The sequence below is a fragment of the Mobula hypostoma genome, chromosome 3 (assembly GCF_963921235.1).
Source record: "Mobula hypostoma chromosome 3, sMobHyp1.1, whole genome shotgun sequence".
Classification (NCBI taxonomy): Eukaryota; Metazoa; Chordata; class Chondrichthyes; order Myliobatiformes; family Myliobatidae; genus Mobula; species Mobula hypostoma.
The window spans coordinates 121,662,937-121,690,341 of NC_086099.1; the positions used below are offsets into that span (position 1 = coordinate 121,662,937).

Below are 27,405 nucleotides of genomic sequence, written 5' to 3' on the forward strand. Positions count from 1 at the left end.
TTTCTCCACGACACTGAGGAAGGTATTGGCGTTGCAACTGGTCAGTTCTATCAGCTTTGCCGCTGACCTCTATCCAACTATCCACAGATAGATAGATAAGATACTTTGTTGATCCCAAAGGAAATTAAAGTGTCACAGAGTATTACAAGTGCACAGATATTCAAATATCAGAAGAGAAGTAAGAAAGAATAAAAAAGTTAACCTTAAAAATAAGATGTACAAGTTCACACCGATAAAAGATGGTAATATTATTACCGTATAATATTATCATAATATTACACAATAATGGGTGCACATTCACACCGTCCAGATACGAAGCGATGGTGGTATTGCACAGTGTCCGCGGTAACAGGGTGTGGTAAACAGAGCTAAACAGAGCTCTGGTAAGCAGGGGTTAATAACAGTCTAACAGGAGGGGGGTCATCACTTCCCTGGCTATAGGTTGACTTATTATAGATCCTGATGGCCGAGGGTAAGAATGACCTCATATATCACTCGTTGGAGCAGCCCAGTTGTCTTAGTCTGTTACTGAAAATGCTCCTCTGGTCAGCCAAGGTGGCATGCAGAGGGTGAGAAACATTGTCCAGAATTGCTAGGATTTTCATAGGATCATTTGTTCTACCACAGACTCTAGTGTGTCCAGTTTGACCCCTATAACAGAGCCAAACTTTCTAATCAGTTTATTGAGCCTGTTGGCATCACCCATGTTGATGCCACCACCCCAGCACACCACCACTTTGAAGATTGTACCGGTGACAACAGACTGGTAGAACATGTGAAGATGAGGCCCGCATACTGCAAAGGACCTCAGTCTCCTCAGGAAGTCGGGGCGGCTTTCTTGGATAGGGAGTCTTGCCACCCAGGACATGGCCTCTTCTCATTGCTACCACCAGGGAGGAGGTACAGGAGCCTGAAGACCCACACTCAACCATTCAGGAACAGCTTCTTCCCCTCTGCCATCCGATTTCTAAATGGACTATGAACACTAGCTCTCCTTTTGCACATTATTTTAATATATATTTCTTAATGTGACATAGTAATTTAATGTACTACTGCTTTCACCACATATATTCATGATAATAAACCTGATTCTGAATCTTTCTCACTTAGAACATTTCTGACAGCTCTCTCCCCTTTTGGAACACTCCATCTCAGGAGATAAACAGACACTTTCTATAAACCCATCGACTCCACTGCTGCCTAGACTAACCCTTTCCAATGTGTCTGGTGTGAGGATGTCAACCCTTTCAGTTTCCCTGTCTTCGCCACCACGGTTCACAAGATGAGGATTTCTGTTCCAGGACTTGTGAAATACCCTTATATTTCAGGTAACATGTTCGCTCCTCTGCCATAGATGATGGAGCCCTCACTTTCATCTTCCCCATTTTCTGCATGTCTCCCCCTCCCAGACAGAATTGGGCATTCCTTTGTTCTTCACCTTCAACCTAATCAGACTCCATGTTCAGCAAATCATCCTTTGCCACTTCCACGAGCCCTAACGGGACACAGCCACCTTGCACGTCTTCCCCTCATCACTCTTTCTGCTTTCTGCAGGGACCCCTCTCTCATTTTGAATCCCCCGTCCACTCATCCCTCCCCACTGGGGCATTTTCCTCTGCTACCCGAGGAGGTCCATTACTCGCCTCCACATCAGCTCCTTCACCACCATCCAGGGATAGAAACGGCCTTTCCAGGTGAGGTAGGAATTCACCTGCATCTCCTCTGACCAGGTTTACTGCATTTGGTGCTCTTGATGTGGCCTGCTCTATATCGGTGAGAATGAATGCAGTCTGGATAACTGTTTTGTGGAGAGCTTGAACTTGAAATGCAACAGCCATCTGGACTTCCTGTCATTTCAACTGCCCTTCTTGTTCCCATCCATCCTCAGTTTTTTTCACTTCCACGGACAGTCCAAACACACAAAAAGGCAACACCGCCTTTCCCTACAGCCCAATGGTATGAACGTTCAGTTATCCATTCCAGGTCACCTCTCTGTTCTGTTCCCACTCCGACTGGTGCACCCAGGGTCTCTCTCACCTTGTTTGCCTTTTGCACCCTCCTGCCAATTACCTTGAGTACTCCCCCACCACCCCACTCCCCACCGCACCCCCCCGGGCTCCATTTGCCCATCACCCACTCACCTGTCCACGTGGGTTTCTTCTCCCTAGCCCTACCCTTTCAATTTACTTGCCCATCACGTTCCCCCTGCCCATCATCCTTTTCCCACCTGATTTCACCCAATACCTTCCAGCATATGTCACTCCCTTCCCTCCCCCACCTATCTGCATTTCTCTCCTCGTTTTGATCCACCTATGCCCCCCATCACCTCATCTCACACCTCCCTCTCATCTTTTTAGGTTGGCTAACTCTGTTCCACACTCTCATTCCTGATGCATGGTCTCATTAACTGATGAAATATACACTCAGTATATCCTGTAACTAATGAAATGAACACTCAGTATCCCCTGTAACCAATGAAACGTACACTCAGTAACTCCTGTAACTAACGAAATGTACACTCGGTATCTCCTGTAACTAATGAAATGAACACTCAGTATCTCCTGTAACTAACAAAACATACACTCAGTATCTCCTGTAACTAACAAAACATACACTCAGTATCTCCTGTAACTAATGAAATGAACACTCACTATCTCCTGTAACTAATGAAACGTACACTCAGTATCTCCTGTAACCGATGAAATGTACACTCAGTACCTCCTGTAACTAATGAAACGTACACACAGTATCTCCTGTAACTAATGAAATGAACACTCAGTATCTCCTGTAACTAATGAAACGTACTCTCGGTAACTCCTGTAACTAATGAAGTGTACACTCGGTATCTCCGGTAACTAATAAAATGTACACTCAGTTTCTCCTGTAACTAATGAAACGTACACTCAGTAACTCCTGTAACTAATGAAATGTACAATCAGTATCTCCTGTAACTAATGAAATGAACACTCAGTATCTCCTGTAACTAACGAAATGTACACTCAGTATCACCTGTAACTAATGAAATGAACACTCAGTACCTCCTGTAACTAATGAAATGTACACTCAGTATCTCCTGTAACTAATGAAACGTACACTCAATATCTCCTGTAACTAATGAAACGTACGCTCAATATCTCCTGTAACTAATGAAACGTCCACTCGGTACCTCCTGTAACTAATAAAAGTACTCTCACCGGCTCCTGTAACTAACAAACTCTACACTCAGTATCTCCTGTAACTAATGAAATGAACACTCAGTACCTCCTGTAACAAATGAATCGTACACTCAGTATATCCTGTAACTAACGAAACGTACACTCAGTATCTCCTGTAACTAATGAAACATACACTCAGTATCTCCTGTAACCAATGAATCGTACACTCAGTATCTCCTGTAACTAATGAAATGAACACTCAGTATCTCCTGTAACTAATGAAATGAACACTCTGTATCTCCTGTAACTAACGAAACGTACACTCAGTATCTCCTGTAACTAATGAAACATACACTCAGTATCTCCTGTAACCAATGAATCGTACACTCAGTATCTACTGTAACTAATGAAATGTACACTCAGTATCTCCTGTAACTAACAAACTCTACACTCAGTATCTCCTGTAACTAATGAAATGAACACTCAGTACCTCCTGTAACAAATGAATCGTACACTCAGTATATCCTGTAACTAATGAAATGTACACTCAGTATTTCCTGTAACTAATGAAATGAACACTCAGTATCTCGTGTAACTAACGAAACGTATACTCAGTATCTCCTGTAACTAATGAAATGAACACTCAGTATCTCCTGTAACTAATGAAATGAACACTCTGTATCTCCTGTAACTAACGAAACGTACACTCAGTATCTCCTGTAACTAATGAAACATACACTCAGTATCTCCTGTAACCAATGAATCGTACACTCAGTATCTCCTGTAACTAATGAAATGAACACTCAGTATCTCCTGTAACTAATGAAATGAACACTCTGTATCTCCTGTAACTAACGAAACGTACACTCAGTATCTCCTGTAACTAATGAAACATACACTCAGTATCTCCTGTAACCAATGAATCGTACACTCAGTATCTACTGTAACTAATGAAATGTACACTCAGTATCTCCTGTAACTAATGAAACGTACACTCAGTATCTCCTGTAACTAATGAAATGTCCACTCAGTATCTCCTGTAACCAATGAATCGTACACTCAGTATCTCCTGTAACTAATGAAATGAACACTCAGTATCTCCTGTAACTAATGAAATGAACACTCTGTATCTCCTGTAACTAACGAAACGTACACTCAGTATCTCCTGTAACTAATGAAACATACACTCAGTATCTCCTGTAACCAATGAATCGTACACTCAGTATCTACTGTAACTAATGAAATGTACACTCAGTATCTCCTGTAACTAATGAAACGTACACTCAGTATCTCCTGTAACTAATGAAATGTCCACTCAGTACCTCCTGTAACTTATGAAATGAACACACAGTACCTCCTGTAACTAACGAAACGTACACTCAGTAACTCCTGTAACTAATAAAAATACTCTCACCAGCTCCTGTAACTAATGAAACGTACAGTCAGTATCTCCTGTAACTAACGAAACGTACACACACCATCTCCTGTAACTAACGAAACGTACACTCAGTTTCTCCTATAATTAACGAAACGTACACTCAGTTTTTCCTGTAACTAATGAAATGAACACTCATTACCTCCTGTAACTAATGAAACGTACACTCAGTATCTACTGTAACTAATGAAATGTGCACTCAGTATCTCCTGTAACTAACAAAATGAACACTCAGTGTCTCCATTAGCTAACAAAACGTACACTCAGTATCTCGTGTAACTAACGAAACGTATACTCAGTATCTCCTGTAACTAATGAAACGAACACTCAGTATCTCCTGTAACTAATGAAATGTACACTCAGTATCTCCTGTAACTAATGAAATGAACACTCAGTATCTCGTGTAACTAACGAAATGTATACTCAGTATCTCCTGTAACTAATGAAACGAACACTCAGTATCTCCTGTAACTAACGAAACAAACACTCAGTATCTCTTGTAACTAATGAATCGTACACTCAGTATCTCGTGTAACTAACGAAACGTACACTCAGTATCTCCTGTAACTAATGAAACATACACTCATTATCTCCTGTAACTAATGAATCCAACACTTGGTATCTCCTGTAACTAATGAAACATACACTCGTTATCTCCTGTAACTAATGAATCGTACACTCAGTATCTCCTGTAACTAATGAAATGAACACTCAGTGGCCAGTGCCTCCTGTTCTGAATAAAACACTCAGTGTATCTGTTGTACATAATAAAGTTCTTGGTAGTTTTCTGCTGCTGTAGCCCATCCACTTTAAGGTTGATCATGTGTGTTCAGAGATGCTCTTCTGCACACCACTGTTGTAATGTGTGGTTATTTGCGTTACTGTCAGCTTGGACCAGTGTGGCCATTCTCCTCTGACCTCTCTCATCACCAAAGCCTTTCCATCCACAGAACTGCCACTCACTGGATGCTTTTTGTTGTTTACACCATTCTCAGTAAAGTATTGTGCATGAAAATCCTAGGAGACTGGCAGTTTCTGAGATACTCAAACCACCCCATCTGGCACCAACAATCACTTTGTGGTCAAGGTTACTTATGACACATATCTTCTCCATTCTGCAGTTTTCCCTGAGCCTTTTGACCATGTCTGCATGCTTTTCTGCACTGAGTTTCTGCCACACGATTGGCTAAATAGATATTTGCATTAATGAGCAGGTGTACAGGTGTACCTGATAAAGTGGCCACTGAGTGTAGGATGAATGCAACTCCCTTCCTGTGGGATGTACAGTTGGGTCCTCAGTGTCTCTGAGAGTTCCTGTACACCACTTGTTGGATGTGTCATTAAATGGAACAGATGACACAAAAATTTGAAGTGTTGCACATCATGAGGAGGAAAGAGATTAGAGAATCGAAAGTTTGTTGTGCGGCTGCTTGCACCTGCTTCTCCATCTGAACAGATCAGGAGTAACCTTGTGGTTCAGTTCTGTATTCCTGCACTGACTCCACACTCTGGGGTTTCCTCAGCATTCCCAGATCCATCAGTCATTGCGTTGAAGTGGGCAGGGCTGCTGCTGTCCCTGTTGGATCCCGGAATTGGCCCACCCTCCTCATGGCCAAATGCATTAACACTTATTGCTCTAGTTTCCTTCCAACATCCCAAAGGAGTCACTGTTCTTGGGTGTCTTTGGCTGCTGTTACTTCCCCAAGTGGAGGGTAAAAGAATATTGGAGAGAGTTAATGGGATCGTGGGAAAAGTATGGGTTATAGAGGAATGTGGAGATTGAAATGAACTGCAGTGGGTTGAATGATTTCCTAAAGTTATCAGGGAAACAATAAAGTATGATATCAGATGACATAATCCTTGGTGACTGACCCCTTACAGGTCTCTGGGGCTGAGAACTCTATACATTGAGTACTCTCTGAATAAAGGTATTTTTCCTCATTTCCATCCATGGTGGCCAACTTTTTGTATGGAGACTGCGACTTCTGGTTCGTGCTATCCCAACTAAGGGAAATATCATCCCCGTATTTGCCTTTGGAATGAGATCACATCTGGCCCTTCTGGTACGAATCCTGCCTGTTTAATCTATTCACAGGGCAAACCTTATCACCGTATCACTCCATGGCCCTGTCACAGGGATCCAGTAATGTGAGAAACCCCATCCCATCTTCTGGCCACCTTAACGGGGATAGAATTCCTCTTGTCCTTACCTATCACCACATGAGCCTCCGCATCCAACATATCATTCTCCACAACTTCCGCCATCTTCAACTAAATCCTACCACCGAACACATCTTTATCTCCCCCCAACTCTCCACTTTCCAGGGGGATTGCTCCATTCATCATTCTCTTGTCCATTCATTCCCACCTCCCCCCCGCACTAATCTCCCTCCTGGCATTATTCCCTGGAAGGAGAAGTGCCCCAGCTGCCCATTTGCCACCTCCCACACCTCCATTCAGGCCCCCAAGTAGTCCTTCCAGGTGAGGCAACATTTCACCTGTGAATCTGCTGAGGTCGCCTGAACTGTCCGGTGCTCCCGATGTGGCCTCCTCTGCATTGGTGAGACCTGACATAGATTGGGGGACTATGTTGCTGAGCACCTCCGCTCCATCCGCAACTAGCAGCATTTCCCACTGGCCAACCGTTTTGTGGGGATGAAATAAGAAGCTGGAAAGTGATAGGTGGAAGAGGTGAACGGCTGAGGAAGAAGAAATCTGATAGGGGAGGGGAGTGGATTGTAGGAGAAAGGGAAGGAGGAGAAGAACCGGATGGATGATGGTCAAATGAGGAGCAGGGGAGCCAGAATGGGGAATGGAAAAAGAGAGAAGGCAGAGGGGGAAGAAATTATTTGGTTAGAGAAATTGATGTTCATGACATCAGATTAGAGGCTGCCCAGAGAGAATATGAGATGTTGCTTCTCCACCCTGATTGTAGCCTCATCATGGCAGTAGAGGAGAACTTGGACTGAGATGTTGGATTGGGAATGGGAACTGGAAGTTCAGTTGAACTTCGGGAGTTCATCGGGAGATCTTGCAATTTGCGAGGGATGGAACAAAGGTGATTGATGAAGAGGTCCCCTAGGTTACCTCGGGTCTCATGAATGTAATACCATGTCACATCGTGATTAGCATCAGATGAGATACCACGTAAACTCGAGATTCTGCAGATGCTGGAAATCTAGTCCGACAAATACAAAATACTGGAGGAGCTCAGCATCTATGGAAATGAATAAAGAGTCGACGTTTAAGGAATTGGGGTGCCAGGGTAGCATAGCAGTGAGTGTGATTCTATTACACCCCAGGGTGGAGAAGTTTGGAGTTCAATTTTGGCATCGTCTGTAGGGTGTTTCTTCATTATCTCTGACCACATGGGTTTCTTCTGGGTGCTCTGGTTTCCTCCCACAGTCCAAAGACGTACCGTTTAGCAGGTTAATTGGTCGTTGTAAATTGTCCTGTGATTAGGCTAGGGTTAAATAGGTGGGTTGCTGGGCTGCATCTCTAAGTAAACAAGGAATAAAGAGCCAGCATCTTTCCCGTTCCCTTCCAGTCCTGGTGAAGTGTGTCGGCATGAAACATTGACTCTTTCTTCCTCTCAATAGTTGCTGCCCGATCTACTGAATTTATCCAGCATTCTGTGTCTGTTATTCTAAGGAGTTTCCAACACCTTCGGAATTTAAAGTTGTGGGGGTCAGTTATCCAACACCCATTTGGCTAATGGGCAGTCATGTGGTGTTGGTCAGACTGCTGTGGAACTTGACAAGACCAAGACAGGGTAAAACTAAGGGATCTGTATTTATGAAAATTTACCTGCAGTTGGGAAATGTTTCTCACTCTATTCCTGGAATGTGAGTAGTATCGGCAAGCCAAGCATTAATCTCTGAACTACATTCCAATTCGTTTATCACCTGTACAAGTGGTGTGCGGGAGCCCTCAGAGACAGTGAGGACTCAGCTGTACATCCAACAGGAAGAGTGTCACATTCATCCTCCACTCAGTGGCCATTTCGTGGTGTACAGGAACTCTCAGAGGCATAAAGAACTCAGTAGTACATCACACAGGAAGAGCTTGGCATTCATCCTACACTCAGTGGTCACATATATATATATGCCTAAGATGGGGTGTATGGGGTGGTTGGTCCTGACTAAATATCAGGAAATGCCAATAGTGATTATATGGCTTCTACCACCCAAGTGAGCTCCGCCTTCATGTAGGACTTAGGTCCGGGTGCACCCTGTCTCGCTGAAGGAGCTCTGTCTACAGCGAGTGTTTGGTGCCAGAAAAATACCCAGACCACTGGTGGTGCTGTCACCCAAAATCACTGAAGTCTCCAGCTGCAGGGAGATGGATTCCAAGCTTTGGTGGAGGATTGCCTTTGTACAACAACAGCAAAGGTTGGGCGACGTCTAGTGTATGATTCCCAATTGGGAACACCAGTAAGAGGTCAAATGCTCCAGTTAGATGAGCACTGCCGCAACAGAAGGCAACGGCAGACCACTGTTGAAATTTCTGCCTCGTCAATCATGGAAAGAAACAAAAGAAGGAAACCAGACAACAGCGTGAATGGGGTTGATTCTAATCAACAGAACAACACCTCGCTCGGTAGGGGTAGTCATGTGCTGCAGGTGACACCAGACCGTCATCCAGAGACTGTAAGCAATAGGGAAAGGCTAACGGTAACAACATGGAACATCCGTACACTTTACCAGAAAGGGAAGATGGACAACACATTAAATGAAATGAAAAGGTTGGAAGTTGGTATCTTTGGCCTGTCAGAAATTAGATGGACTGACAGTGGCAAATTCACTAAGAATAGTTCTCTGATAATGTATTCTGGAGGTCAACAGCATATGTATGGAGTTGAAATTATTTTAAACAAACAAGTATCAAAATATCTCATGGGATATTGGGCGATATCCGATCGGCTGCTTTTAGTTAAGTTAAGGGATAACCTTTTTAACATTAGCATAATCCAAACCTACGTGCCAACAAATGATGCAGATGAAGAGGATATCAACAAGTTTTATGAAGATCTCGACAGTGCTTATGAACAACGTAAATCTCAGGATACAAAACTAGTCATGGGAGATTTTAACTCCAAAGTTGGACAGGAAAGGGTTGATAACATTATAAGACCCTTTGGATTAGGGGAGAAAAATGAAAATGGAGAAAGGTTTACTGATTGGTGTGTCAGAAACAACCAAGTGATCACCAATACTTGGTATAGAAACCATCCACGTAGATTGTGTACATGGATTAGCACTGGAGATAGAACAAGGAATCAGATGCAAAGTAGATTTAGTGACCATTAATGAACACTTTAGAAATAATATCACAAATTCTAAAGCCTACCCAGGAGCAGACGGTGGTTCAGATCACCATCCAGTAATAGCTACCATCAAAACAAAATTAAAGAAACTGAAACATGGAAAAAAAAGAAGGAAGTATATGTTGGGAGAACTTAAAAAAGATAGCATACTTAAGCAACAATTCAAGACAGCTGTAGAAGAACACCAGGTCACTGGTCTGAGTGCTGCTGGCACCATGTAACCCAGTACTACCTGTCGCATGGTCGGGTGGTTGGCGACTAAACCGGCTCCCCCACCAGGCTTGCCTGGTGAGGACGGTGGCTAGACACCCTGCAGGACGAAAAACGAGACCTGTCAAAGGGCGGATGAACCCTCTCGTAGGGTCAACGACCATCTAGCAAACACGTGCCGTGAAGCACGGAAAGGGCATCCCTTGCATCGAAGCTTGGTCTGGCCATTTACTTCAACAGAACTTCCCCCAACCGTCTTGGACCCCACCATGCCGCTGGATCCGGGAGGGGATGTCGAGAGGGTGGGTCTGGACCTGTGCAACCCCCTACTCACCTAAAATCCACTCACACACATGCTGTTCCTTTCTGAGGAGTGGGGTACCACCCCACTAACTGACTGAAAGGAACCATCATCATCCTATGGGATGGATAGCCAGAGAGAGAGAGAGAGAAGAACACCTCAACGAAAATGAAACAACATCTATTTGGGACGGATTTAAGTATGCTATACAGCAATCAGCAGAGGAGATAATCCCAGTGCAAGAAATCCAACACACCAACAAGGGGTGGATAACCAAAGAAGTTCTAGATCTGATGGAACAAAGAAGGGTAGTGAAGAATAATGTACAATACAGAGAGCTCGACAGACAGACCAGACAATTGTGCAATATTGCAAAGGAAGAATGGCTGAATCAAAAATGCAATGAAGTGGAAGGCCATATTAACAACAGCAAAGAAATGCACAAGAAAATTAAGGAAATTACAGGAATTAAGAAAACCTCCTCTACAGGATGCATAAGATCCAGATAAAGTATGTGAGAGGTGGATTCAGTATATGGAGCAGCTGTTTGAGGATAATAGAGGGGAACCCCCAGATATTAAACCCCCTAATTCTGACCCACCTATTACCAAAGAAGAAATAACTAAAGCAATGAAAAGCATGAAACATGGTAAAACCACTGGACCTGATGAAATTTCAGTGGAAATGATATAAGCCCGAGAAGATCTGGGCAAAGATATTCTTTTTGAACTGTTTAATGTCATATATGAGTCTGCTGTATTCTCTGGTGATCTCTTGAAGTCAGTATTTATAACACTGCCAAAAATTCCTGGAACTATTGACTGCAAAAATAATAGAACAATCAGTCTTATGAGTCACATAATAAAGATTTTGTTGAGAATTGTTCTGAGTAGAATTAAAAACAAGTTAAGACCAGAAACTTCTAAACTGCAATATGGGTTTATTGAAGATAGAGGAAATAGGAATGGAATTTTCAAACTACGAATACTTTCAGAAAGGGCAATTGAATATCAAAATGATGTCCTTTTTGTTTTATTGATTTCACTAAAGCATTCAACAAAGTACAACTTGAAAAATTATTTCAAATTCTCGCTAAACTAAACATTGACGGAAGGGACCAACAACTGCTTCAGAATTTATATTGGAGCCAAACGGCGGTGGCAAAGATTAACGATAATATAAGCAGTTGGACTAAAATTCAAAGAGGAGTTAGACAAGAATGCGTTGCCTCGCTGGAATTATTTAATATCTATAGTGAAATGATTCTCAGAGAAATAGAAGACCTAGATGGGAGATGTTAACAGCAACAATATAAGATATGCAGACGATACCACCCTAATAGCAAGTGCTGCAGAAGACCTACAAATCCTCCTTGGCAAAGTAGTACAAACAAGTGCAGATTTTGGTCTAACCATCAACTGTAAAAAACCCAAATGTATGGTAATATCAAAACAGCAGGGTACTCCCAACTGCCAATTGTACATCATTAACCAAGAGGTTGAACAAAAGACCAGCTTTAATTACCTTGGTAGTTTTATATCACAAGATGCTAGAAGTAAAGTAGAAATAAAAAGAATTGCCATTGCCAAAACCAAATTCCAAAAAATGAACTTACACTTCCTCCCTTACCACCATTCAGGGCCCCAGACAGTCCTTCCAGGTGGGGCGACACTTCACCTGTGAGTCGGCTGGGGTGATATGCTGCGTCCGGTGCTCCCGGTGCACCCTTCTATATATTGGTGAGACCCGACACAGACTGGGAGATCGTTTCGCTGAACACCTACGCTCTGTCCGCCAGAGAAAGCAGGATCTCCCAGTGGCCACACATTTTAATTCCACATCCCATTCCCATTCTGACATGTCTATCCACGGCCTCCTCTACTGTAAAGATGAAGCCACACTCAGGTTGGAGGAACAACACCTTATATTCCGTCTGGGTAGCCTCCAACCATGAACATCGACTTCTCTAACTTTGGCTAATGCCCCACCTCCCCTTCATACCCCATCCGTTATTTATTTATATACACACATTCTTTCTCTCACTCTCCTTTTTCTCCCTCTGTCCCTCTGACTATATCCCTTGCTCATCCTCTGGGTTCCCCCCCCCCGGTCTTTCTCCCTGGGCCTCCCATCCCATGATCCTCTCGTATCCCTTTTGCCAATCACCTGTCCAGCTCTTGGCTCCATCCCTCCCCCTCCTGTCTTCTCCTATCATTTTGGATCTCCCCCTCCCCCTCTCAAATCTCTTACTAACTCTTCCTTCAGTTAGTCCTGACAAAGGGTCTCGGCCCGAAACATCGACTGTACCTCTTCCTAGAGATGCTACCTGGCCTGCTACGTTCACCAGCAACTTTGATGCGTGTTGCTCCAAAATATGAAACCCATATTTACCGACAGACACATTCCTATGACAACAAGGCTTAGGCTACTAAAATGTTACATCTGGTCAATCTTGCTGTATGCTTCCGAAACATGGACTATAACACCAGAACTCCAAAGAAACTTAGAAGCAATAGAAATGTGGTTTCTTAGAAGAATGCTGAAAATATCATATAGAGATAGGGTAACGTGCCCATACAAAAAGATGAAGGTTGAACAAGTTAGGTCTTTATTCTTTGGAGCGTAGAAGGTTGAGGTGTTTAAAATTATGAGGGGGATTGATAGAATTGACGTGGATAGGCTTTTTCCATTGAGAATGGGGGAGATTCAAACAAGAGGACATGAGTTGAGAGTTAAAGGGTAAAAGTTTAGGGGTAACATGAGGGGGATCTTCTTTACTCAGAGAGTGGTAGCTGTGTGGAACGAGCTTCCAGCAGAAGTGGTTGAGGCAGGTTCGATGTTGTCGTTTAAAGTTAAATTGGATAGATATATGGACAGGAAAGGAATGGAGGGTTATGAGTGCAGGTCAGTGGGACTAGGTGAGAGTAAGAGTTCGGCACGGACTAGAAGGGCCGAGATGGCCTGTTTCCGTGCTGTAATTGTTATATGGTTATATTTTTAATGAGAACATTAAATGAGAGGAAACTTAAATTCCTGGGCCAGGTCATCAGAAAGGGAGAAATAGAATGCCTGGGAAATGTGGAAGAGGAAGGCAAAGAAGAAAATATATGGACACTGTGAAAGAACTAACAGATCTAAGTGTGAGAGATATCATTGACGCTGCGAGGGATCGTTCAATGTGGAGAGCCATGGTCGCCCAAGCGTGTAACGCGCAAGGCACATGAAGAAGAAGAAGATGCCTAAGACTTTTGCACAGAACTGTATTTGTGATAATATTTTGTTTTTTGTGCTGTGTGTGGTATGTATATTGTTGGTACACCGTGGTCTGGAGGAATGTTCTTTCATTAGATTGTACTCTGTTTATGTACAGATAACAAACTTGAACTTGTAGAGGAGAGGTCTGTGGAACTACGTTTGTTGGTGTCATTGAACTGCAGACACTTTTGTCAAATCTGGGCTTTTGTTTTGCTAGGAGGAGCAAGAATGCACCGTACCTGCCCACAGCTCAATAAGGTCACCTACTTCAGCTCAGTCCCGACCTGCCCCTGCGGTCTACAGCTGCCCACATGACTATCTCAGCCACGTGCCTGGAAAACTGAGTGAGTACCACCGTGTGGGTGGAGTCTTTGCCATGTGTCTCTCTTAGAGCTGACAGTCGTATTCTTAAACTCTACGTATTTGAATCTGATTCTCTCTACAAATACCCAGTGCCGTATCTGACCCAATATTCCCCTCCCCTAACATACACACAGAGCATTTTTGTGCAGTTATGGGAAGTGAGTAGCACTGACTTATTCCTCAATGCTGAGAGACCTTGAACAGGTGGAGGTAAGCTGCCTCCTCGGACTTCTTGTGGAGAAGACATTTGCACAGTGCTTTTGGAATGAGAGTTCCGACATTGAGATTGGTGAAGATGAAGGGAGACACTATGGAAGTGTGTGTGTGTGTGAAAGATGTAGGAGGGTCCATGCAGCTGATGGCGTTCCTGTGCATTGCTGCCTTACTTGCTTGTGCAGGTTTCACAGGTTTGCCAGGTGCTCCCAGGTTAACACTGAAATGGCTGTTTTGCAGCCTGTAGAAGATGCCACCGCACAAGTCACAGGGATGGAGAGCGTCCAAAGTGGAGGGCCGGATGCCAATCATGTGGACTGCCTCAACCCGTCTGATGTTGAGTTCTTGAGCAGCAAGCAAGTGAGGGGTACTCCATTGCAATCCTGCCTTGCAGATGGTGACAAGGATCTGGAAGGTTAAAGTGGAAGTCCTAACACTTGGTATTCGCCCTCTGAGCTCCTGTTATGGTTAGTTTCAGAATCAGGTATAATTATCACTTACGTTCAGAAATCTGTTTTTTGCAGCAGCAGTACAGTGCAAGTTATAAAAAAATGTAAATTAGAATTTTGAATAAATAAATAAACAGTGCGAAAGACAAATAAAGTTGTTTTTGTGAGTTCGCGGACCATTCAGAGATCTGATGGTGGAAGGGAAGAAGCTGTTCCTGAATTGTTGAGCATTTGTCTGCGGGCTCCTGTACCTCCTCCCTGACAATAGTGATGAGAGAAGGGCATGTCCTGGTCGGTGAGCATTCTCAATGATAGATGTTGCTTTGTTGAAGAACCACCTTTTGAAGATGTCCTCGATGCTGGAGAGGCTCGTGCCCATGATGGAGATGCCTGAGTTTACCCCTCAAATCTCCCCTCAATTTTCTGCATTCCCAGAAGTAAAGTCCTAACCTATTTAATCTTTCCTTTTAATTCAAGTCCTCCAGACCCATCCTTGTAAATTTTTCCTGCACTCTTTCAACCTTATTTATGTCTTTTCTGTGGGTAGGTGACCAAAACTGCACACAATACTCCAAATTAGGCCTCACCAATGTCTTGTACAATGTCAATATAATATCCCATCTCCTGTACTCAGTATTTTGAAGGTCAATGTGCCGAAAGCTTTCTTTATGACCCTATCCACCAGTGACACCATTTTCAATGAATTTTGGACTTGTATTCCCATATCCCTTTGTTCTACTGCCCTCCTCAGTGCCCTACTATTCATTGTGTAAGACCTATCCTGCTTGGTTCTACTGCAGTGCAACACCTCGCACTTGTCTGCATTAAATTCCATCTGCCTTGTTTCAGCTGGTCCAGATTCCGCTGTGAACCATAATAGTCTGCCTTGCTGTCCACGACACCCGCTATCTTGGTGTCATCTGAAAATTTGCTGATCCAGTTAACCACATTATCATCCATATTGTTGATATAGATGACAACCAACAATAGATGTGGCACTCTACTAGTCACAGGCCTCCAGTCAGAGGGGCAATCATCTACTACCGCTCCCTGGCTTCTCCCATCAAGCCAATGTCAAAACCATTTACGACCTCATCTTGAATGCTGAGTGACTGAATCTTCTTGATCAACTTCCCATGTGGAACCTTGTCAAAAGCCTTACTAAAGTCCACATAGACAACACCCACTACCTTGCGTTCATCAACTTTCCTGGCAACTTTCTCGAGAAACTCTATAAAATTGGTTGGACACAACCAACCACACAGAAAGCCAAGATGACTATCCCTAATCAGTCCATGTCTATCCAAATACTCATCTATCTGGACTCATAGAATACCTTCCAATAACTTTCCCAGTACTGATGTTAGGCTCACCAGCCTACAATATCCTGGTTTATTTTTAGATCCTTTCTTAAACCCTGAACAACAATAGCTATCCTCCAGTCCTCTGGTACCTCACCTATCACTAAGGCTGATTGAAATATCTCTGCTAGGTCTCCTGAAATTTCTGCACTTGCCTCTCACAGGGTCTGAGGGAACACCTTGTCAGGCCCTGGGAATTTTATCCACCTGATTTGCCTCAAGATAGCTTGTCCTCTGTAATCTGGATAGAGTCCATGAAGTTGATGCCATTTTGCCTCACTTCTATAGACTCTGTGTCTGTCTCGTGTGTTTGCAAAATATGCATTTAAGGTTTCCCCCATCTCTTTTGGTTCCATGCATAGAATCCCTTTGGATTTTCCTTCATCTTGTCAGCTAAGGCAACTTCATGCCTCCTGATTGCTGTCTTTAGTGTTCCCTTGCATCTCTCGTACTCCATTTGCACTTCATTTTTTCCAACCTGCCTATACCTGCAATGCACCTCTTTTTGTTTCTTACAGGGCCTCAATATCTCTAGAAAACCAAGGTTCCCTACACTTGTTATCTTTTCCTTTTATTCTGACAGGCATATACAAGCCTTATACTCTCAGAATTTCACTTTTGAAGGCCTCCCTCTTACTAAGTACAACTTTGTGAGAAAATAGCCTGACCCAATCCACACTTTGCCAGATCCTTTCCGACAGCATCAAATTTGGCCCTTTTCAATTTAGTATCTCAACCCACAAACCAGACATACCTTTTTTCGCATCTTTACATTGAAGCCAATGGCATTCTGGTCACTAGATGCAAAGCTTTCCTCTGCCTAAACTTCTGTCACCTGTTTTGAGGTCTATCCACAGAGTCTCAATGTTTAGGTCGGGGGACTGTGAGGGCCATAGCAAAACCTTCAGCTTGCGCCTCAATTACTCGTAGAGGGAAGAGTGAATTCAATTAAATACCAGCAAATTCTGGAAGCAAACATCACACCGACTGTAAAAAAGCTGAAAATGAAAAGAGAATGGCTTCTACAACAGGATAATGATCCTAAACACACCTCAAAATCCACAATGGACTACCTCAAGAGGCGCAAGCTGAAGGTTTTGCCACGGCCCTCACAGTCCCCCGACCTAAACGTCATCGAGAATCTGTGGACAGACCTCAAAAGAGAAGTGCATGTAAAACATCCCAAGAATCTCACAGCAAGGAAGAATAGGTGAAAATCCCCCAAACAAGAATTGAAAGATTCTTAGCTGGCTACAAAAAGCGTTTACAAGCTGTGATACTTGCCAAAAGGGGTGTTACTAAGTACTGCCATGCAGGGTGCCCAAACTTTTGCTTCAGGCCCTTTTCCTTTTTTGTTATTTTGAAACGTAAAAGATGGAAATAAAAAAAGTTTTCTTGCTTAAAATATTAAAGAAATGTGTCATCTTTAACTTTATGCCTTTTGGAAATCAGTTCATCTTTTACTCGCTTAGCTATTCACAGCAACAGAAATTTTGATCAGGGGTGCCCAAACTTTTACGTACCACTATATATGTACTTTGATAATAAAATTTACTTTGAACTTTAAATAAAATATTGTTCGATGGAAATATCTTGGGCTCCATGTTCTGGAATGTGAGTGTCATCTGCCCAAGGCTGAGCGTGATGTGGATGGCTCATTTTGGAAGATTGAGAGTGTGCAGGCAAAGAGGGGAGGTCAGAATCAGGCTCACTGTCACTGTGATAACGAGTGTTGTTTACAGATATAGAAAAGTACAGCGCAGAAACAGGCCCTTCAGCCCATCTCGTCCATGCTGAACCATTTAAACAGCCTGCTCCCATCGATCTGCACACCCCTGCCATCCAAACTTCTCTTAAATGTTGAAATCGAACTCGCATTCACCACTTGTGCTAGCTGCTCATTCCACACACTCACAACCCCCTGAGTGAAGAAGTTTCCCTTCATGTTCCCCTTAATTCACCTTTCATCCTTAACTCATGACCTCTAGTTATAGTCCCAACCAAACTCAGGGGAAAAAGCTTGCTTTCATTTATTCTACTTATACCCCTCCTAATTTGTATACCTCTATCAAATCTCCTCTCAATCTTTTACATTCCGAGGAATAAAGTTCTAACCTATTCAATCTTGCCTTATAACTCAGGTCGTCCGGACCTGGCAATATCCTTGTAAATTTTCATTGTACTCCTTCCACCTTACTTACATCTTTCCTGTAGGTAGGTCACCAAAACTACACACAATATTCCATGTTAGGCCTCATCGATGTCTTATACAACTTCAACATAACATCCCATCTCCTGTACTCAATACTTTGATTTATGAAGGCCAATGTGCCAAAAGCTTTCTTTACAACCCTGTCTACCTGTGACACCATTTTCAACAAATTATGAATCTATTCCATTCACTATGTGAGACCTACCCTGGTTGGTCCTACTGAAGTGCAACACTTGCACTTGTCTGCATTAAATTCCATCTGCTATTTTTCGGCCTATTTTTCCAGCTGGTCTAAATCCCTCTACAAGCCATGATAGTCCTCCTCACTGTCCACCACACCCCCAGTCTTGGTGTCATCTGCAAATCTGCTGATCCAGTTAACCACATGATCATCCAGATCATTGATATAGATGACAAACAACAACAGACCCAACACCAATCCCTGCGACACTCCATTAGTCACAGGCCTCCAGTCAGAGAGGCAACCATCTACTACCACTCTCTGGCTTCTCCCACAAAGCCAATGTCTAATCCAATTTACAAATTCATCTTGAATGCTGAGTGACTGAACCTTCTGGACCAAACACCCATGTGGAATATTGTCAAATGTGCTGCTAAAGCCACTGCCTTTCATTCATAAACTTTCCTGGTAACTTCCTCGAAAAACTCTTATTATTGGTTAGACACGACCTATCATGCATGAAGCTTTGCAGGCTATCCTTAATCAGTCCGCGTCTATTTAAATACTCATAGTTCTGGTCCCTTAGAATATTACTTTTTTTTATTATTTTACGTAGGGCAATAACTTCCATATAATTACATTCCATATAAATACCTTCCAAAAATTTTCCCACTGCTGATGTCATCCTGTAATTTCCTGCTTTCTGCTTAGAGCTTTTCTTAAAAAGCAGAACAACATTGGCTAGCCTCCAATCCTGTGGTATTTCACCTGTCACTAAGGATGATTTAAATATCTCTGCTAGGACTCCGGCAATTTCTGCACTTGCCTTTCTCAGGGTCTGAGCAAAAACACCTTCTCAGGCTCTTTGGAATTATCCACCCTAATTTGCCTTAGGACAGTGGACACCTCCTCCTCTGTCATCTGTTTAGGGTCCATGTTGTTGATGCTACTTTGCCTTGCTTCTATAGACTCTGTGTCCATCTCCTGAGTAAATACAGATGCAAAAAATTCACAAAAAACTCCCATCTCTTTTGGTCCTATGCATGGGTTACCATTCTGATCTTCCAGAGGACCACTCCTCCTACCCATGTCTTTGGACCATGACCTGTTCACCCTCCCACCTAAAATGCTGAGGAGCTGATCTGAAGTGCCCCGGATCCTGGCACACGGGAGGCAACATACCATCAGGGAACCCAGTTTCCAGTGTCCTGCACCTTTGGTGTAAGTATCTCTCTCTGTCCTGTCTATCACCCCCTCAGCCTCCCGAACGATCCGGCGTTCATCCTATTCCAGCTCCAACTCCTTAACGCAGATTTTTACAAACTTCAGCTGGATACACTTTTCGCATTTGTGGTCATCAGGGGCACTGGAGGTTCCCCTGCCTTCTGACATCCCACAAGATTCCACTATCTTGCCTGGCATCTCTACTGTTCTAACTGAGCATATATAAAGACAGAAGAACAATAAACTATTGGGGGGGGGGGATCTCTACCTACAGCTTTTTTGCCTTCTTATTGAAGCCTCTCCTTGCTGAGGCCTCAAATAGCTAAAGGCTAGAACATCTCCACTCTAAATCTGACCACTCCCGCAAAGGCCGCTCCACTTGCCACTGCCTTGCTTTAATTTGTCCTTGCCAATTAAAGCACCGAACCTGAGTGAGCTGCATCTTCTCTGCCTTCTGATCTCTGATTGGCCACTGCTCAGTGCTCCAAGCTGCCTTTTCTACTCAGTCGGCGTACCTGAGTGAGCCGCATCTTCTCAGGCTTCTGATCGAAGAGGGAGATAAGAATCGGGCTCGCGGTGACTGCAGTGAAATATGTTGTTCTGTCGAGTGCAGGCATGACAAATGACCATAAGTTACAATAAAAGGTAAATAAATCGTGCAAAAGAGGAATAGTGAGGTCGTGAGACCATAGAGATACAGTAGGAGCAGAATTGGGCCATTCGGCCCATTGAGTCTGCTCCAACATTCCATCATGGCTGATTTATTATCCCTTTCGACTTCATTCTCCTGCCTTCTTTCCGTAACCTTTGACGCTCTGACTAATCAAGAACCTATCAACCTCTGCTTTAAATGTACCCAAGGACTTGCCTCCATAGCCGTCTGTGGCAATGAATTCCACAGATTCACCACCTCTGACTAAAGAAATTCCTCCTCACCTCTGGTCTAAAGGGACATCCTTCTACTTTGAGCCTGTGTTCTCTCGTCCTAAACTCCCGCAATAGAACAAACATCCTCTCCACATCCACTCTATCTGATAGGTCTCAATGAAATTCACTCCCCCGCCCCCTCCCCCCACCAACCATTCTTCTAAACTCAGCTAGTACGGGCCCAAAGCCAACAAATCATCCTTATATGTTAACCCTTTCATTCCCGTGATCCTCCTCTGGACCCTCTCCAATGTCAGCACATCTTTTCTTAGACAAGGGCCCAAAACAGCTCACAGTACTCCGAGTGTGGTGTGACTAAGGCAGCAGACTTTCACCGTGCATTCAGTGTAGCAAATGAAGCTGATGGATTGGTGAATGCAAGGTACATGTGGTGACCACAGAGCCCTGGCCGGGCACTGACTACCTCCAGGTGGTAGGTATTTGAGGAAGATAATGTGTGAGAGAGAGGCTTCTGTAATGTAAGAAAACAGGAAAGGAGCGCAGAGAATTGAGTTGTGAAAATAGAGCTTCTTTTCCCTGAAGATGATATGGTGGTGTCAGTGTAAAAGAGGAAAGGAGAAGAATTTCTGACACATTTGGAAGAACTTCTCTCTCGATACTTTTTAACCCTAGCACAGGAGTGTGCCTTGACACCTGTTTCCAGGGATGAGGTGAGTCGTGTGTCGTCATGGGACATAATTAAGGAAACATTTACTGACATGGTGACAGTTTGGTAATGAAAAAACATTTAATAAAGATTCAACATAACCTTGTTAGAATTGTGCATTATGCATCTATTTAAACAGCCATTCAGTGTTCTCTGTGCGTGAGCCCAATGCACTGTGTTTCAGTCTGTACACTCTGTGGCCACTTTATCAGGTTCACCTGTACACCTGCTCATTAATGCAAATATCTAATCAGCCAATAATGTGGTGGCAACTTGATGCATAAAAAGCTTGCAGACGTGGTCAAGAGATTCAGTTGTTGTTCAGACCAAACATCAGAATGGGTAAGAAATGTGATTGAAGTGACTTTGACAATTGGTGCCAGATGGAGTGGTTTGAGTATCTCAGAAACTGTTGATCTCCTGGGATTTTCTCACACAGCAGTCTCTAGAGTTTACAGAGAATGGTGCAAAAAACAAACAAAAACATGTAGTAAACGGCAGCTCTGTGGGTGAAAACGCCTTGCTAATGAGTAAAATCAGCGGAGAATGGCCAGACTGGTTCAAGCTGACAGGAGTGTGACAGCAACTCAAGTAACCACATGTTATAACAGTGGTGAGTGGAACAGCATCTCTGCACAACACATCGAACCTTGAAGTGGATGGGCTGCCACAGCAGAAGACCACAACGTGTTCCACTCCTGTGATCACTTTATACGGTACAAGAGGTATCTAATAAAGGGTCATTGAGTGCACATTTAATCATTGTCTCAACCTCAAATACTTGTTGTGCACAAGTTGTTTGAGATGAAAAGAGGCATAGACTGAGCAGACAACTAGAGACTTTACCCAGGGTGGACGTGGCTAATCGGGGGTGGGGAGGTCACGATTTTAATGTGATTGGATGAAAGTCAGAGTTTAGTTTATCACACAGAGAGTGGTGGGTGCATGGGTCAGTGGTCGAGGCAGTTACATTAAGGATATTTAAGAAACCCTCAGATAGGCACATGGATGATAGAAAAATGGAGGGCTCTCTAGGATAGAAGGGTTAGATTGATCTTAGAGTGGATTAAAAGGTCTGAACAAAATCGTGGACTGAATACTGTAATGTTCTATTTTATATATTCTAAGTGTCCTTTCTCCTTTGTGGATCTCCCTCAAAGTTCAAAGTATATTTATTATCAAAGCATGTATAAATTATACAACCTTGAGATTCGTCTCCTTACAGGCAGCCACAAAACGAGAAACCCGAAAGAACCCGTTAACAAACACCCAAAGTTCAGAGAAAGAGAAAGAAAAGAAGCACAAATCATGCAAAGAATGAAAACAAGAAACTGCATTCAGAATGAAAGTGAGTCCATAGACCGAAAGCCCAGAGCAGGCCCTCAGCCTCAGTGGCGTGGAGAGCGGAGCAAACATCGCAGAGCAGCGAGCTGGGTCTATTTAAAGTGTGGGTTAGTAGGTTCTTGATCAGTCATGGTGTCAAAGTTTACAGGGAAAGGGAGGAGAATGGGATTGAGAGGGATAATAAATCAACCATAATGGAATGGTGGAGCAGACTCAATGGACCGAGAATTCTGCTCCCTTGTCTCCAGGCTCTGAAACTTTTGAATTGGTCATATCACCTTTCTGTGTCTGTGCTCCTCACTTCACATTCTTGTACACTAAATTTCACACACCTCACAGAGTTCAGTCTACCTTCTCTCAGCAGAACAGTTTCAGGAAGCTGTCCGGGAAGGGAAGGGAGTTCTGCTGAACCACTGGTGCAGTCACGGCCAATGCCGAGCTCAGTTCTGGGTGGGATCTGAAACAGCAATTGGAAAGGCTGTGAAATACTCAGCAGGTCAGCCAGGATCTGCAGAAGGAGAAGATGCACAGCTGAAGATCCTTTGATATAACTGGAGAAGTGAGAAGAAAACGGGTGTTAGGGAGGATGCAAAGGACGTGGATACAAGGTTAACTAGAACAATCCCTAAAACAAGGAATGTGAATGAAGATGTGATGTATCCATATTCAGAGATCGGAAACCAGAGGACCAGGGATCATCTAATCCCATTATCTCTCAGACTGGGCCCTCTGTAACACAATGAGCTGTTCTCTCACTGACCCCATCAGCCCTGAGGGACCTGCCTATAAGGAAGACACCAGTAAGTGTTTGTGATCCAGTACTGTGTTTGTGGAGGCTGGGGCAGGGTCTGGTGGCACAGTGTTGCTGGGACTGACTTTGCTCAGAGTGAGTTCAATGGCTTTAATTCACAACCCTTGTTATTGTGCCGGCTTGTTGTGTTCCGTGTGCTTCTGCCGAGCATTGTAGGCATGTTATGTTGTCAGCAGAATGTGTGGCGGCACTCGCGGGAGGCCCCTCAGCATGCCCCTAGGTTGTGTTGGCTGTAGACACAAACAATGTATTCCACTGTATGTTTCAACGTACACTTGGGGGCCACCTTTTCAGTTTCCTCTTGAGTGCCCACTGAGTGTAAGTTTGTGGTCTTCTGCTGCTGTAGCTCATCCACTTCGACTGGCGAGTTGTGTGTTCAGAGATGTTCTTCTGCACACTACTATTGTAACATGTGGTTACTTGAGCTACTGTCACCTTCCTGTCAGCTTGAACCTCTGGTCATTCTCCTCTGACCTCTCTCACTAACAAGGTGCTTTCATCCACAGAACTACCACTCACTGGATGGTTTTTGTTTCTCGCACCATTCTCTGTAAACTCTAGAGATTGTTGTGTGTCACAATCCCAGGAGATCAGCAGTTTCTGAGATACTCAAACCACCCCGTCTGGCACCAGAAATCATTCATGGTCAAAGTCACTTGGATCACAGTTCTTCTCCATGCTGATGTTTGGTCGAAACAACTACTGAACCTCCTGACCATGTCTGCATGCTTTTATGCATTGACTTCCTGCCACATGATTGTCTGAATAGATATTTGCATTAATTAGGTGTACCTAATAAAGTGGCCACAGCATGTAGGGTAAATACGCAGCTCTTCCTGTAGGAGGTACAACTGAATCCTCACTGTCTCTGAAAGCTCCTGTACACCACTTGTACATTAAAAAAATAAATTGAAATCCCGAATCTACTCAGTAACGATGCCATAATTCTGTGGTTATTAATTGTCTGACCAGTTTTTCTGCATTTCCGAAGTTCTTCGTTGGTTGTCAATTGCTCAGATTCACACTGAGAGCAAGCACAGCTCATATGTGTTGCAGTCTATGCTGCATGTATCTGTGCTGTGTGTACAGAAGAGGTGAGGGAGTTTTTATTGGCTTTCCTCCATTATGTCCTGTTTAAGTTTAGAGAAAATAAGAAGTCGGACATTTGATACATCCTTTAAACTTGAGCAAATCTGGGCCGGCTGGTGGCACAACGACACCAGCGCCGGACCCAGGAGCAAAGGTTCCCGGGTTCGAAACCAGTCGGGTCCGCCCCCGAGTACACTTTCCATCCGTGCCGGGTTGAGTGTCGAGATTGCAACTCGACCTTGTAAAATAAAGGGAAAATAACTGCGAAATGTCTGTGTGAGGAGTGGCGGTCACACAGTCTCTCTCTCTCTCTCGCTCTGTGCCTTGTAAAAGCCATGAAAAATACATCATCACAGACGCACACGCGGACATGCAGGCATGCAGGCACACGCCAAAAAACAAATTGAGCAAATCTGGGGACCTTTTATTCAATATTTTCATTTAATTTGATTTATTGCACTTCCAATTCTTTTTTTTTTGAAGTTTTTGATTTGATCAGAAAGTTTTTCTTTTTGTTTGATCGTATCCTCAGAATGGACTGCCCAGTCCCTTTTTTTTTGTATAGTGTAGTGGGGTTTTTTTCTTCATTTAAAGTCCAAAGTTTTCTCTTTCCTCTTTATGAACTGATAAGAGGAGAATTGCTGTTTTCTTTTTTATATATTATATACTAGCTTAACACTATGTGGTTAAGGCGTCGGTCTAGTGACCTGAAGGTCGCTAGTTCCAGCCGCAGCTGAGGCGGTGTGTTGTGTCCTTGAGCAAGGCACTTAACCACACATTGCTCTGCGACGACGTCGGTGCCAAGCTGTATGGGTCCTAATGCCCTTCCCTTGGACAACATCGGTGGCGTGGAGAGGGGAGACTTGCAGCATGGGCAACTGCCAGTCTTCCATACAACCTTGCTCAGGCCTGCGCCCTGGAAACCTTCCAAGGCGCAAATCCATGGTCTTATGAGACTAACGGATGCCTAAAAAACACTATGTATAATGTTGATAATGTCTATATCAATCTCAGTTGGTATTGTTATTGATATATATATATCTGAGATAATTCTCCTCTTGTTTGTATTTATGTTCCTTTTAAATCAATAAAAAGATTAATAAAGAAAGAAAAAGAGGGAGTTGAGCGTGGATCACAGCTGCTGGGAAGTCAGCCGATTTCTGACTCCAGTCTCTGCTGTAACATCAGTCCTGTCAAACTAACCCTGACCAACATCAGTCCTGTCTAACTAACCCTGACCAGCACCGGTCCTGTCTAACTAATCCTGACCAGCACCAGTCCTGTCTAACTAACCTTGACCAGCATCAGTCCTGTCTAACTAATTCTGACCAACACCAGTCCTGTTTCAACACAACACAGGAGTTCTATTTGAACTCTTCTAGTTCACATGCAACACATTGTCTCATTGTCAGTAGTCATGTCCCAGATGTTCTGACCATCCACCAGTCTGGATCTTCTCCATTTGTACAGGGTTCTTGCCCCTTGCTCTGTCCTGCTTTACCAACATTTATTCCCTGTCTCTGCGATCAATTATCTTACAAGGAATGAGCCCTTCATGGAGACACAAGGGAGACTTTCAGATGCTGGAATCACAAAGCACTGGAGGAACTCATTGGATCAGGCAGCATATGCAGATGAAAGAGGCCACCAACTTTTCAGTTCAAGATGCTTCTTCAGGACTCTTGATGCTTGTCTTGCCTGCAGAGTAATGGTACTAAACCCACCCATCACCAGTATCTTGGGCAACATACACAAAATGCTGGAGGAACCCAGCTGGTCAGGTCAGGCAGCATCTAGGAAATGAATAAACAGTCAACGTTTCAGACCGAGACCCTCATGAGTCTGATGACAGCCCTTGGCCAGAAACATCAAATGTTTATTCTCCTCCATGTTCTGCTGACTTTCTGCACCAACTTGCTCTGGACTTCCAGTGTTTGCAGAATCTCTTGTGTTTATCAGTATCTTGAGTTGCCTCCCAGGACCTCACTGAGGAGTGCGATAGAACAGAGGGATCTGGAGATACGGGTCCATAATGCCTTAAAAATGGTGTCACAGGTATATAGGGTCATAAAGAGAGTTTATCTAATATAAACGGACATTCACAAAACAACTTAAACTGCCTTAGTTAATAAAACAAAACTCAGAACATACAATGTATCATTATAGTACAGTTTGGCTAGCAATAAATCTAACCCTTCCCTCCCACGTAGCTCTCCATTTTTCTATCATCCATATGCCTATCTAAGAGTTTCTGAAATGTCCCTAATGTATCAGCCTCTAGCACCACCCCGGCAAGGCATTCCACACACCCACCGCTCTCTGTGTAAAAAAACACCTCTGACATCCCCCCTATACTTTCCTCCAATCCCCTTAAAATTACGCCCCATCATATTAGCCATTTCCACCCTGGGTAAATGTCTCTGGCTGTCCACTCAATCTATGCCTCTTGTACACCTTTATCAAGTCATCTCTCATCTTCCTTCATTCCAAAGAGAAAAGCCCCAGCTCGCTCAATCTGTGAAAGAAAGGGAAAAAAAACTAATAAGTAATCTAAACATGAAGGTCTGATTATACATTTGTATATTTACTGCCTATTTGTGCTGGGAATCCCCACTTAAGTAAATGGGGACTTTGAGCGCGCACTTTGGAGTAGACTGACAGAATTGAGCAGAATGCGCTGAGTCCCAGTGTGATCAGGCCGCACCTTTGGCTTCTGTGTGAGCTGCGACATGGAGCTCATCCCAGATCTTCAGCCAGCACGCCCAGCTCTGAGATCACTTGCCTGTGAGAGGCAGATTGCCTCCACCTCACATCGGTGCTCTGCAGAGGGCAGGCTGAAGCACTTGCCAGCATCCTATTACATAAATGCCGAACAGATCCTC

General features: G+C 43.6%; 1 protein-coding gene across 3 annotated transcripts in view; it reads left to right on the forward strand.

Annotated features, from left to right (window-relative positions):
* LOC134344229 (transcription factor ETV7-like) overlaps nt 1–27,405 on the forward strand; it is an 83,191-nt gene that overhangs the window by 1,141 nt on the left and 54,645 nt on the right. For 2 of the 3 annotated variants that reach the window (XM_063043680.1, XM_063043677.1), the window contains exon 2: nt 13,900–14,026. The exons of the other annotated variant lie outside the window; for it this stretch is intronic. In XM_063043680.1, coding sequence (XP_062899750.1) covers nt 13,900–14,026 — 127 coding nt within the window. The remainder of the gene's footprint in view (nt 1–13,899; nt 14,027–27,405) is intronic. 3 annotated transcript variants of the gene reach the window in all.